We start from the raw sequence: 13347 nt of genomic DNA, 5'->3' as shown, positions 1-13347 counted from the left end.
ACTTGCATGCAGGTCCAGACTGAGAATTAAAATAGGCCCTGGCATTTCAGGTACACAGAGGCCCAATCAGCCCACACAGAGGCCCATATGCAAATTAGGATTCGGATTCAGTTCAGCCGGGCAGAAGGATTTGGCCGAATCCTGCTGAAAAAGGCCGAATCCCGAACAGAATCCTGGATTCGGTGCATCCCTATAGGTAACAGGAATGTACTGTATATACAACTCAGTAAAAGATATAGTGATCATCAAGTGTGACATAAAATTATCCATATAGTACTAGAAAACCAATTATCCTATTGTTGATAGTATCCTGGATGGATATCTGTTATAAAAATCTGCATCTAGGAAATGATAGCTTATATACACAGCTTAGTAAACCAGAGTGTTGAGAAATCAGTGTATAGTAACTGTCATATAGGAGATAGATTAGTGAATTACATGTACATGAGAGAGCAAAAACCAGGTAAATAAACCATTAGAGGTTAGTGACAAATTGCCACTGTGTACCCTGTTTCATTCTATTGGTGCAGTTACTGGAGGCTGGTGTGATAGAGCTGGAGCCGCTTATTATTGTAAAGTTACAAATTACAGGATGAATACAACAAGTTAAGTATCTCACAAATCACATACATTATAGCACTCTCAGTACTGAGCAAGTGAAATATCCTGCTCACTACTAATTTTTACTCTTTCTGAGCTATATTTATTAGCAGGCCCAGCAGCCGCAATCTACAGTGAATCATAAATTCTCCTACAATGGTGTGTGTGTGTGAGGCATTATGGAAGATTCCCAACCAGGTATTACCACATCCGCAATTCAACTCTTAAAAGGACATCAACAAGAACCACTTGAACCCACAGAAAACCATAAGTAAGGCACCTCTAGATTTCTACCATACCCTATTAGCACTAAAAAATAGGCACCTGACCCCAGGCCCTTCTTCAGGCTATTCGCAGCAAGAAGAGGAACCACAGGGGGCGGATTTGGGCCGGCAGAGCGGGCAGTTCACCAGGTTTTTTCCCGGTGTCCCGCCAGCCCAGTCCGACCCTGTCTGATTTCCAGGAACATGCTCAAGCAGCAGTTTACATGGGGTTTCATATAGTGAAGAATTAGGATGGCACACACTGTTGCAATTGTGCTAAAACATAAGTGTTTTGTTTGAGATCCAAATAAAACATTTATGTTTTAGCACAATTGCAACAGTGTGTGCCATCCTACTTCTTCACTATATGAAATAAGGGAACCAAGTCAAGCAGCAAGGTTTCTGGATAGAGCACCACCAACATACAGCCATAGTCTTTTAAACTATTGTATGCTACAGAGTACATAGGGTTTCAACTTAAATAAAAGACATGAATGACTGAGCATCACCGATGTGCAACTATACACAAGTGTGAGGAGGGCATTTTGTTCCTTTAATGATAGAGGTTTTAGGGGCATTCCCACTGCAGAGAAAAGCTCAAATTACAACTGCACTTGCATACCTAAATGAGCCTATATAGGGCCAGCACTCTCTTGGAGCTTGAAATAAAGGAACATTTCATATATGCAACAACTGCAAAGCATCCTGGCTTTTTATTGCCACTAGGGACTTTTTTTTTAGATCAAAACCCCCTTTCAGGTTTAAGTTTTGACAGGCTCCCTTTAGCAAGGTTACACATATAGGAAAAAACACTCAATTATCAGTCATTCAACCATAGTTCCTAGAATATCTATAACAACAAATAAGCTTTTCACCCTTTTAACCTAACTGAATTGCAAGCTAGTTTTTTGCAATTTCTGATGGAACAAATAGACTTTCTCCCCAAATTGCACAACCTTCAGACTGAGCACCGATTCCACTGCTACAGCCCCCCCCCCAGGGAGTCAGACCCACAATTTGGAAACCACTGTTATAGAGCATTCTACCCAATGTGCTGTTCATTTCAAGAATTTTCCCTACTTGTTGTTATTTACTGATCGTTTCATTACAAGCCCTAGAACCCTCTGTAAATGTAATTTTGTTTCTGCAGCACTGGATAGCAGGATATAGAAGATACCATGCAAGAAAACTAGGTTCAGACACTGAGACAAAGCTATGACACCTGTGTGTTTCAAGAACAGATTGACTGTCAAAATGTAATGTACATTGTGCTTTAATTAAAGGATATTTTCTTTAGAAATGCCTCCTCTCTTGGTCTTGAGCTGAAAGAAACCTTTTCTTTCCTGACCACTCCAGTCATTACTTGAGTTACTACAGTAGGCTAATGCCACACTGGGCTGTTTTACAGCCAAAATCCACCCATGTGTTTGCACCTGGGCTGAGTGTAGAATTAGCCTTAGCATCCTCATCCATCTTGTAAATGATGCCAGAATTTTGTTGGCTTATAGATAGCTGCATATAAACAGCCTTCGCCTGTCCATCACCAAGATTAACTGCTGTGTTAGTTTTATTGTGCCATTCCAAATGAAAACAATGTTTCAGCAAATACACACCTCCCCTTGTCCGGTTGATTTGGTATAGTACAATAAAGCTAACACAGTAGTCAATCATGGTGAATGCTGGACTCCCTTTATCTATATGAACTACACTAAGGGGCTTCTCTGCTGGAGGAGTCAACGCTAATTCTGCCCAATACTGTGAAAGTGAAAATTTAAATTCGAATTTTGAGTTTATTTTAGTGTAATTCGTCTAGGGAATAGTCCATATTTGATTCGAATTTAAAAAAAAAATCAAAAATGTGAATATCGAAATTTATCATGTACTGTCTCTTTAAGAATTTAAATTGAACTATTCACAATATAAAACCTGCCAAATTGGTGTTTTAGCCTATCATGGAACTTCTACAACCAATTTGAAGTAATTTGATGGACTTTTGAAAATTGCAGGTTTTTTTTGTTGCCAACGTACATAAATATTTTATCACATTATTGCGCAGCTCGGTACAATTGAAGGATGATTACATCAAACATACAAATCTAATTAAATAAAAACATAGTAACTAAGGGATACAGAGGGTTGCCACGGCCCTGCTCAGTAGAGATTAGAATATGTGATAAAAACACAAGTTATTTGCGTTGTTTACTAGCTGTTGCTTAACGAATCGGACATTTTAGGTGAAAATATCTAACATTATTATTATCCACTCTGCTCTCCACTTACATTAGTAAATCATTTGTCTCATTTGGTATGTAGACTTATTATTGTATTTATTTTGTTTAAATAAACTATATGGTTACAGAAATACATTTTTTCTCCCACTTTCTTTCTACTAGATATAAACATGTTTAAAATATTTGTTGGTATTTTAAAATTTGGAGTTATTTTGCTATAATTTTTTTATTCTAAATATAAGTACAGGTATGGGACCTGTTATCCAGAATGCTCGGGACCTGGGGTTTTCCGGATAACGTATCTTTCCGTAATTTGGGTCTTCATGCCTTAAGTCTACTAGAAATTCATTTAAATATTAAATAAACCCAATAGGCTGGTTTTACTTACAATAAGGATTAATAATATCTTAGTTGGGATCAAGTACAATATACTGTTTTATTATTACAGAGAAAAAGGAAATCATTTTAAGAAAATTTGGATTATTTGGATAAAATGGAGCCTATGTGTCATTCCGTAATTCGGAGCTTTCTGGATATCGGGTTTCCGGATAAGGGATCCTATACCTGTATTTATATAATAGATACTGTAATATCTTTGAATAGATACAGAATGAAAATCCAAATAATGAATAATAAAATCCAAATGAATATAGAAAAAGAAAAGAAACCAGTAATATTAAAGAAGAAAATGAATGGGAAAAAAGCCAAACACTAGTAAGTTACTTGTCTTTTCTACTAGATATAAACAGGTTTATAATATATGATGGTATTTTAAACTTTGGAGTTATTTTGCTAAAAATGATTTATTTCTAAATATAAGTATTTGTATAACAGATTATATAAATCTGTATAATCTGTTTTGTATAACAAAAAACACAGAGTAATAGATTTAGAATTATATATTCTAGTAGAAGCCAGAATGTTCCGGCAATTACAGGCTATTGTGACATCATCAATTACATCACAATACCCTATTATGACATCATCAATTACATCACAATACCCTATTATGACATCATCAATTACATCACAATAGGTTAGTATATCAGACTATTGTGACATCATCATTTGGCTGAATCCCTATTATGACATCATCTGTGACAGTTATGCAGTGTTAAGGATTCACAGACACCTGTCATTATTGTCTAAGCTTACGTTGAGAGTGGAAGCACGTTTGTGCCAAGCTCTTGCGTAAATTTAGAAAATGACAAATTTAAATAATAATGAAATACATATTAATATTGAAAAAGAAAAGAAACCAGTTATATTAACGAAGAAAATGAAAAGAAATCAGCCAAAGACTAGTAAGTAACTTTTTAGAGATAGAATGATAGATAAATGATAATAGAACCAGTAGTAGATACACATATGATTGAAATCATCCCAATGATTGCCTTTTATTGAATATAATGATGGCTGTACAGATCCTCTTGTTAGCTGTAAATGTGGGAGAGTCTATTGCCATTTACATAGTTATATTTTTAGAAATGTAATGTTATTCTTCATAGGATTTTATCGCATGTCTATATTGGGCATTATATAACCAGTAGCTTTTTTATGTAACAGTGTTTCCTGGATTTGATAGAAATGTTCTCTGTATTCCAAATTGTAGTTGTAGCAGTAGTGATGTTAGTAATATTTATTTATATTTAGTTATTGGGGTTTTCAGCAACCAAATGCAAATAATTTGAATATTTTTGTAGTCACAAGTTCTGATGAGCAGAAAGACCCTTTTAATCTCCTGTATCAATCAGTATTTAACCTGTATGTAAGATATATACACCCATGCATTATACAGCGTTGGGGAATTGTTTGGTTTTATAAATGGGTCTTACTAACAGACTCCAGCAAGCAATGATAATTGTACTTAATGAGTTGATTTCTGTCCTTTCAGCATTGGAACGGATCTTGGCTAAAATGCTCCCTACGTTGCTTTTCCGGTTTTTCTTCAGCAACAGTAATGAATATTATCAAGTGAAGTATTTCCTTGGAGCAATTGTTGGATTGTGCATCGGAAGCGGTAAGAAAAAAGTGAAAAAATGAAGTGTGTGTGAGAGATTGATACAATGAGAGTATGGCATATAATAGGGGTAAGGTGTACGTTATCCAGTCTAATACCTTTTTCTCTTTCTCTAGCACTTTACTTTTTGCTGGTTTATCCATTAACCACCTTGAATGACCAGATCAAAGTCTGCATATTTATTGTTAATAATGGTGAGTATACACTTCTTTCACTGTTATCACTATTTATTTGTTATTTTATTGTCTGTAAGTATATTCCTGTAATTTTTTTCCTGTTATGGGCCCTGTATATTTATGTGATAGCAAGTTATGGCCCTTGTTGTACTTATAGGCTGAACCTAATGCATCTCCCCCTGTTGCTCTTTTCTCAGCTATATTTTCCTTCGGATGGGCAATGTCCACTAATTTCCGCTGCTCGACATTGATGATACTCCTGCTTATCCTGTGCGAAAGTACAGGTGCCCTAACAACTACAGTTGCTATCAAAGCAATCACTGATGGTATGTACTGGCTAGTCATTCTACTTACTCCGTATTTGTTCTTTACAATGTACTAAACCCTTTTCTCTTTTTAGGCCCTGTTCCTAATATGATGAAAAATATAGAACTACTTGTAATGAGCTTTGAGTGTACAGGAGAGATGACCCTTAACCACACAAAGATGATGTACACATCAATGATGGAACCTATAAAGAGGATATTTGGTCAATTGACGGTAATGAAATTGATATTTTTTAGCAAAAAATGGTGGGACCCACAATTATGATAATTAATGACAAATCTTTATATGCATTTTTGTAAATGCTGCAAGATTGTTATTATAGGCTTAACTGTATAGCTCAATACCTTATAGGCCTGGGATTAAAAACCCTTTCACATTTGCACCTGTTCTTTACAAAGTGCACTTAATGCTTTGAGACCTTGAGTGGTACAATCCTGTCATGTTAGATCAATGTGTATTGTTCTCTCAGTAATAATTTCATGGTCACCAGTTTGTGTATCAAATGCTGTAACTATGGGGCACTTTTGACATAGAGGGAAAATAGACCTCCCAGTTCACCCGAGGGGACTCACAACCTCTTCTGTTGACTTGAATTTTTATGGCACGTTTATCAACAGGTGAAAAAAGAGTTCTGTCTATCTTCACTCTTTGATAAACAATTCCTAAAAATCCTATACAAGTAAGTGAAGTGGAGTTTCACACTTGCAAACTGTATTGAGCTCTACTTTCACTATTTCATATATATATATATATATATATATATATATATATATATGCCCCTACATATTGCTGAAATTAACGGTAAAGAGAATAAATCAGAGAACAACTGGCAATAGTGGTTATAAGCACCCCTCAGCTATATTATCTGTATGAAAAATGTCTCTTTTTCTTTTTATAGAAAAGGTCATCGAATTTAACAAAGGACACCAAAGAAATAACTGATGATTTCCGTGAGGTAGAAGAAGAAGTTGAAAGCACTGAGGGATACGACAATGTGAGAGAGAAAGAACTGATAAGGGAAGAAATCGAGAGAAACAAAACGTTACTAATGAATACTCAGAAGAAATTTAGCATGAAGACTTTCCTGCGCTGTGAACGTAAGTTACCAAGTACACCCACTTTCATCTCACTGCATTTCGTTTTCCCAAATACTTTATGGGCTGAAAATATATCACTATTTTCTCAAACCGATGGCCACATGCAGGGACGGAACTAGGGGTAGGCAGAGTAGGCATGTGCCTAGGGCCCAAAGCTGGGAGGGTGGCAGTCACGTACCTGCTCTGTCGCCTACCCCATGCTGTCCACTCTCTCCCCGTCTTTTTGCGCATCCGCCTAGGGCCCGGGCCGCTCTGGCCCAGCTCTGGCCACATGCGGTTTGATACCCCATGGATCAGGTAAAACTTGGTGTAGGGGTAGCAGAACTGGTACCCCGTGTGCCCTTGTTCTGCCTGGAGCTGGAATTCTACACAGTGGAGTCTCAGCATTCCTAAGCATTAAAGTTCCTTAATTTTTTCATGATATTTATGTGTATGTAGAGAATTATGCACATCCTATATACTAGATACCCGAATAATTGTGAGATGCAGGGTAACATGTAGGCTTTGGTGACAGCTCCATTACACAAATTAATGATCCATTTTCTTTTCTAACAGATCTCTTTGAAATGGGCATAGGGAAGTGCCATGAATGGTTTGATCAGAAATATGATGAATGCATGGAGACAATATGGTTACCTGTTCTCAATCATGCATTGTGCTGGCCAATGAAATTGAAATTTGTCTGCGGCGCTTTAAATTGTAAGTATCTTTAAACAAAATGTGACACTTGTAACCAACAGTAGAAATTTAATTTGGCATTTTCACCATATATAGTTATTTAGTGACAGGGGGGTTACTACTGAACAGCGTTATCTGTAGTGTTAAGCAAAAAAAATATTTTTTTTAAAAATAAGCAAAATTGTCTAATATATAATAAAATAATAAAAAGATAAATTTCAAAGTTGGTTTGATTTGGCCCATCTATATCATAATTTAACATGTAATATAAAGGTAATTTTCCCCTAAATCCAACAAGAAATGTCTTGACAGTAGTGGGAGGGAAGTATTTGTAGTTGTTTATTGACTTGCTGCTTTTATTTCTAGGGTTCCTGCCATTGTGCAAGAAGCACATCCGCATCGACCCTTTGTTTGGAGAACTCTATGATAATATCAGTGGGGCCATTGACACATTCAAGCAAAATGTCACTATAGATGTTCAAATTACGGTAAGTTTCGCAAAATATGCCTCATCGGAGACTCTCTCCATTGCTGATAGGATCCTGTTTGTTATTTGGGTGCCAATCAATCGGTGCTTTTAAAATATTTCCTTTATTTGCTATGAAGTTTATCTGATGTTCCTTGTGATCCCCTTGGCTAGTATTTTCATATACTTTTTTCTCTCTTTGCCTGAACACAGGTCAGAAACAAAACCATATTTGATACGACACTGAAGAAAGTCAAACAAAATGTGTCCGAAACCGTTGAAGAGAGCGAATCAGTTTCACAGAAAGCTATGAAGGCTATAAAAATAGTTTTGTCTCTACTCTTCCTCCAATACATCAGTTCGTAAGTACATTCGTTTTAGTTTACCAATTAATACTGCAGAAGCCAAATATCGATGGTTTACTTTGTGTGAGGTTTTTGTGTGGGGTTCACTCTGGTCCCTTTGTCTTTGCAGAGCTTTTGGCTATGTTGAGAATTACAATTCAAACCTTCGCCACGACAATGTGTACATAACAACGTACTTCAAACAAATCGACGCTCGTAGGAGGAAGCAGGTTAGTTTGGCAGCAAACATACTGTCTTTTGTTATGTATGTATATATTTATTTGTGCTCTATAAATGCACTCATTTCTTAATTACATTTTGAAGTGTATACAAGTTATTATAAAAGTTTAGGAAGTATATAAGAATTAAGATGAGTGAGAATCCTAATGTGCTCTTCTTCTGTACATTAAATACTGCATGAGGAGCCCTAGGAGAGTAGATTTCAGTTTTTGAGTAAGAGTAAGTTTGTTGTTGGCTCATTTTGTTCAGAAGTGTTTGTTTTTCAAGCTAAGGATATTTAAAAATGTAAATGAGAGACCAGGAAATCACTCTTGTTTTTATTTATCCTACAGGGAAAGAGGCACCTGCTACCGCTGAAAAAAGGGGAACGTGCAGATTTAATTTACCCAATAAACTTTGCCCTCCATGGACCAGAGGTGAAAGCATTGGTAAGTACTTATCAAATACTCTCTAGCAGATTACGGTATGTTCCCTGCTTCTTTCATAAATACAATAACAAACTTTTCTCTTCCAGACAAGCGCTATGATAGGGTGCATTCCGCTGATTGTTATTTGCCTGCTTTTACTTGGACTGGATTTGGGTGTCCAAAATATCATGGACATTACTATCAAGCATTCCAATATTAGCTACAACTTTGGCTGTAAGTATGTCTTGAATGTACTACTGTATGTTTCTAACAGCAATCTGTTAATAGTTCATACTTCTCTCTGTTCCATATTGCTTAATCCACCTCTCGTTTTACCCTGCAGTTAAACACAATCTAGAAGTGATTGTTGGTGGCACCGGATTCCTGGCAAGATTTCTCCGGAACACAATTGGAAATATCAATACGTCCTCTAATGCGCTTCATGTGACCAATAATACTGGTATGTGCAAAGCTTCACTGACATTTCCAATGTGCTGTACTCCATGTGTTTAAAGTTTTGTAGATATCAATAGAACTTACATGTAGCAAGCACTTTCATTTAAATGGGAAAATCACACAGGTAGCTGATATGAATTGTATGGCCAAACAATCTGTAGAACCATTAAGGTGAAATTGTTTTGGTTGTCTTGCTTAACAGTTAAACTGCTTAGTTACAATATGAATGAAAGGAATTATAAGTATCTTTCGGGGCTTCATTTTCTATTCATTTCCCAACAAGACATATCATTCATACTGGCAGCATTACTAATACTCCAGTTTCTTTCTGATTCTCCACAGTTTGTCTGGCGCAACCGATTCATCTGACGTCCCAGCAATATATCGGCACTTGTTTACTACTGACCATCACGCTGATCCTTCCTTTTGTCCAGATATACATGAGCCGACTGTGCAGAGTCCTGGCTGCTTACTTTTACCCTAAGGCAAGATATTATGAGCTGAGAGAGTTTTTATTTAGGAATATTTTACAATCTATTAAACAGGAGGGGGGGGGGGCTTTTTTTAGCTTCTGGTAAAGTGGCCCATGTGTCTATTTTCTCACCTTGGCTCATGGCAGAAAGGGCACTACAAAATTCCACTTTTTTTGTCCTACTAATGAACTGATGTATTTCTTAGTGTAAATAACTGTGTAACACCTCCACCTGCTGCTTTCTTTCCTTTAGACGGAGAAAAGGCGAATTCTCCATCTCTATAATGAGCTACTGAGGTACAGGGACCTGTATTTAAATATAAAGAGGAAGAACTTAATGATCACTGCCAACCGCCACAGAAACTTTGTAAGTATTAACCTGAGCTTCTGTCTTTTACAGCTCATCACCCTACAGCACATTAGTTGGCACCCAACACACTAGCACCTTGCCTTAGCTTTCATTTTCCTACATTAGCTGCACTATGTGCACAAAATACATTCGCTTACTCTTCTAATGCATTAGGGTGGTGGCAGACATGGCTATTGGGGGAAATTAGTTGCCCAGTGACCAATCGCTTCTTCTTCGGGCGATGAATCTCCCCTAAATACCTTCCTGCCAGCTAGAATATAAATCGCCAGCGGGATGTCACTCTGAACAATTTGTTTTCCGAAGTCGCCCGACGTTGCTCACAAGGAAACTTCGGGCGACTTTGGAAAACAAAGCCATCCTGCCGGCGATTTACATTCTAGCCGGCGGGAAGGCATTTAGGGGAGATTAGTCCAAAGAAGAGGCAATTTGTTTCTGGACAACTAATCTCCCCCAGTAGCCATGTCTGCCACCACCCTTACTTCAGCTGCCATTGCTGTAAATAGATTCTCACGCCCCTTGGCTTGGTATTGACTATATTGTGTTGTCCACAGATGATGTCTATACCTGGTATGCTATTCCGACAAATGAAATGGCTGAGAGTCATTATAAAGCGACGCTGTTTGGTTTGTAATGCCAAAGAAACCAAGACTTCCTATATTTGCAAGACATCAAACTGTGACACAGCCTACTGCCTCGACTGCTGGAAGGAGATAAAGAAATGCTGCTTTGTTTGCTTACCAGATGATTTAATTGAAAATTACTTCTGTGAAGAATAATACTACAGTGATGGCGGCCCCTCCCCCTTTTTAAAAAAATGTTTTGTATAATATACTTTTTTAATATATTTTGTAAAATATATTAAACATATATTTTATATAATCAGTATTTAATAAACTTTAATAAACTTTTATAAATATGTGTCCATTGTATTACCCAGTCACAGAGCCTCTCACATCTGCTGATAGCTGCAGTCATTTTGTTTCTGGCTGCAACACAACAAACAGGGTGCCCCCCCTCCAGATTCAGCCATTCTGCTCGCCATCTTTGTAGCCATTCTAAGGAACTTGACTGGCACTGACTTGTGGGCAGGGTCGCCATCAGGGGGGGATGGGGGAGAGTTGTAGGGGGCCCCGAGGGTAAGTGGGGCCCGGCCACGCCACACTTACTTGATTAGCTGTGCCCCCATCTTTCTGAGAGCTGCTAACTTTGGGAAGGCATGGACGTTTAAGGGACCCTGGCCACCAATTTTCTTATAATGTGGGGGGGGGGCACCAATTTTTTTTCCCACATGTGGGGTTCTAGCCACCAATATTTTATAATGGGGGGGCCCCTGGCCACAAATGTTTTTTTTTATGGGGGGCCCTAACCACCAATATCTTTTTATTTTTTATTAACATGTGGGAACCCTAGCCACCAATAATTTTTTTTACTGTGGGGTGGGGAGGTCGGACCTGTAGATGGGCTTGCGTTGGGGGCAGCCCAGGGGGCCCAGGAAATTTAGTCGTATGGGGCCCTGCGATTTCTGATGGCGGTCTTGCTTGTGGGTATACATCAGGGTGTCCAAACTTTTCGCAACGAGGGCCAGATTTAGTGAGGTGAAAACAGTGGTTGCACGTCCCGTGCCAGGGTCCGCTCCCCTCTAGTTACGTTACTGGGTGAAAATGTGTGGGGGCCAGATCATTCAGCCTGACATTCTTTGAGCTATTAACATCATTTAAACAAGGGATCGTGTAGCCGTAACAGTAATATTTGTGCACATTAGTAAAATGATCTGCCTAGAAGAGCCGCAAGAGCGGCGCATCACTACGTGCCAGTACGTGTCTATTGCTAACACCTTCAGCACACAGACAGCAGTATAGACCAAGTGGCAGATCATTTCACTGATGTGCCAAAATATTACTGCTACGCGATTCCTGATCGCACTGTGCTGGCTGACCGCATTATTATTAATTTCATGATGGAGGCTGAGAGCCGGTGTAAATTTGAAAATGGGCCGCAATCGACTTTTGGACATGCCTGGTATACATATTTTAATTTTACTCCATTATTATTATTTTATTAGGGCTATTATTTTTTTTATACAGCACTAAACATATGAGTCAGAACAAGTATCTGCACGTAGAGTAAACATTCGGTGCCTGGGTACAGGAAGGTAATTTGTCCAAGGCCCCATACAGTTAGGGCAGAGATTTCGTTTAGGGCGACTTCGTTTTCCTTGTGAGACAACTTCAGGTGACTCCGGAAAACGAAGCGCTCAGAGTGCCATCCCGCCGGCGATTTAGATTCTAGACGATGGGAAGGCAGTTCGGGGAGATTAGTCGTCCGAATAAAAGGGGATATGTTGCCGGGCAACTAATCTCCCCCCGAATCTCCACGTGTGTCTTTCCTTAGAAGAGAATTTGCAACATTTCTGTTGAGAACCGCTATTTGTATTAATAAATATGCAGCATGAGAACGTTCCGCTGTATCAATAGAATTATTGAGCAGTATCAGGTATTGTATGGCAACATTAGGACAAGACTGTTGGGTGTTTAGAAGCTGTAGTTTTTACCTACCAACTAAAAGACCATAGGTTGGACTATATATGCATCAGAACTAAAGCATTTGGATCTGTCTGTACCCTCATAACATTTAAGCTGGCCATAGATGCAAAGATCCGAACGTACGAATCCTCGGTTCGTACGATTGTTGGAGCATGTGTGGAGAGTCCCATCATTTTTGGTACCACGGAGATCGGTCGTTTGGTGATTGGACAGGTTAAAATATTTCTTTCGGCTGCCGATAATATCTCTGCAATTTAATATCTCGATTTTCAGTGGGAGACTGTCACCAGCTTTGTCGGACATAACTTTCGTACGATTGCTTTCAGGGGCAGAACGTCGGCTGATCTTTTACTACTTTATGTGATCGGAATGGTTAGTGGCAGGTCGGGAGATGGGGAAGTCCAACAAGTTTCAGTCGATCTTTATGTCTTCTCATTGAGAACAATGTAAATTGCCAGCTACTTCATACACAATGCTACTTGAAACGCCTGTCATCCCAAAACGCACAGAGACCTTTTTTTGACCAATTTATTAGAAATTGCAAGCCCATTCAGAAGTATTAAAATCTAAGATTGCAAAACACACAGGGAGATAAGTAGCCGCGATAGTATAGCTTTCTCTAAATTCTGTCTTCATGCAGGAGTTGGGTGTCAGATG

At 38.4% G+C, this 13347-nt stretch overlaps 3 protein-coding genes across 6 annotated transcripts in view; 1 reads left to right on the top strand and 2 right to left on the bottom strand.

The window, feature by feature from the left end:
- The window catches only part of LOC121394554 (basic leucine zipper and W2 domain-containing protein 2-like), a 337450-nt gene that overhangs the window by 128458 nt on the left and 195645 nt on the right, over window positions 1–13347 (bottom strand). The gene's annotated exons all lie outside the window — the stretch shown is intronic.
- bzw2.L (basic leucine zipper and W2 domains 2 L homeolog) overlaps window positions 1–13347 on the bottom strand; it is a gene marked incomplete at its 5' end in the record, with an annotated part of 176390 nt that overhangs the window by 159381 nt on the left and 3662 nt on the right.
- On the top strand, window positions 141–11321 carry LOC121394548 (E3 ubiquitin-protein ligase DCST1-like). Of its 3 annotated transcripts, none has more exons than XM_041565937.1 (16): window positions 141–871; window positions 4989–5114; window positions 5231–5308; window positions 5488–5616; window positions 5691–5830; window positions 6516–6714; window positions 7270–7413; window positions 7759–7880; window positions 8072–8220; window positions 8333–8432; window positions 8775–8870; window positions 8957–9083; window positions 9193–9309; window positions 9648–9790; window positions 10031–10144; window positions 10699–11321. In XM_041565937.1, the coding sequence occupies exons 2-16, from the start codon at window positions 5012–5014 to the stop codon at window positions 10921–10923; spliced, it is 1986 nt and encodes a 661-aa protein (XP_041421871.1). In that variant the 5' UTR covers window positions 141–871; window positions 4989–5011; the 3' UTR covers window positions 10924–11321. The 3 variants fall into 3 exon arrangements, with proteins under 3 accessions (XP_041421871.1, XP_041421870.1, XP_041421869.1); XM_041565936.1 differs by lacking the exon at window positions 141–871 and adding an exon at window positions 3757–3808; XM_041565935.1 differs by lacking the exon at window positions 141–871 and having other exon boundaries at window positions 3815–5114.

This window comes from Xenopus laevis, chromosome 6L (assembly GCF_017654675.1).
Source record: "Xenopus laevis strain J_2021 chromosome 6L, Xenopus_laevis_v10.1, whole genome shotgun sequence".
NCBI lineage: Eukaryota > Metazoa > Chordata > Amphibia > Anura > Pipidae > Xenopus > Xenopus laevis.
This window is presented reverse-complemented; position numbering and strand designations above follow the sequence as displayed.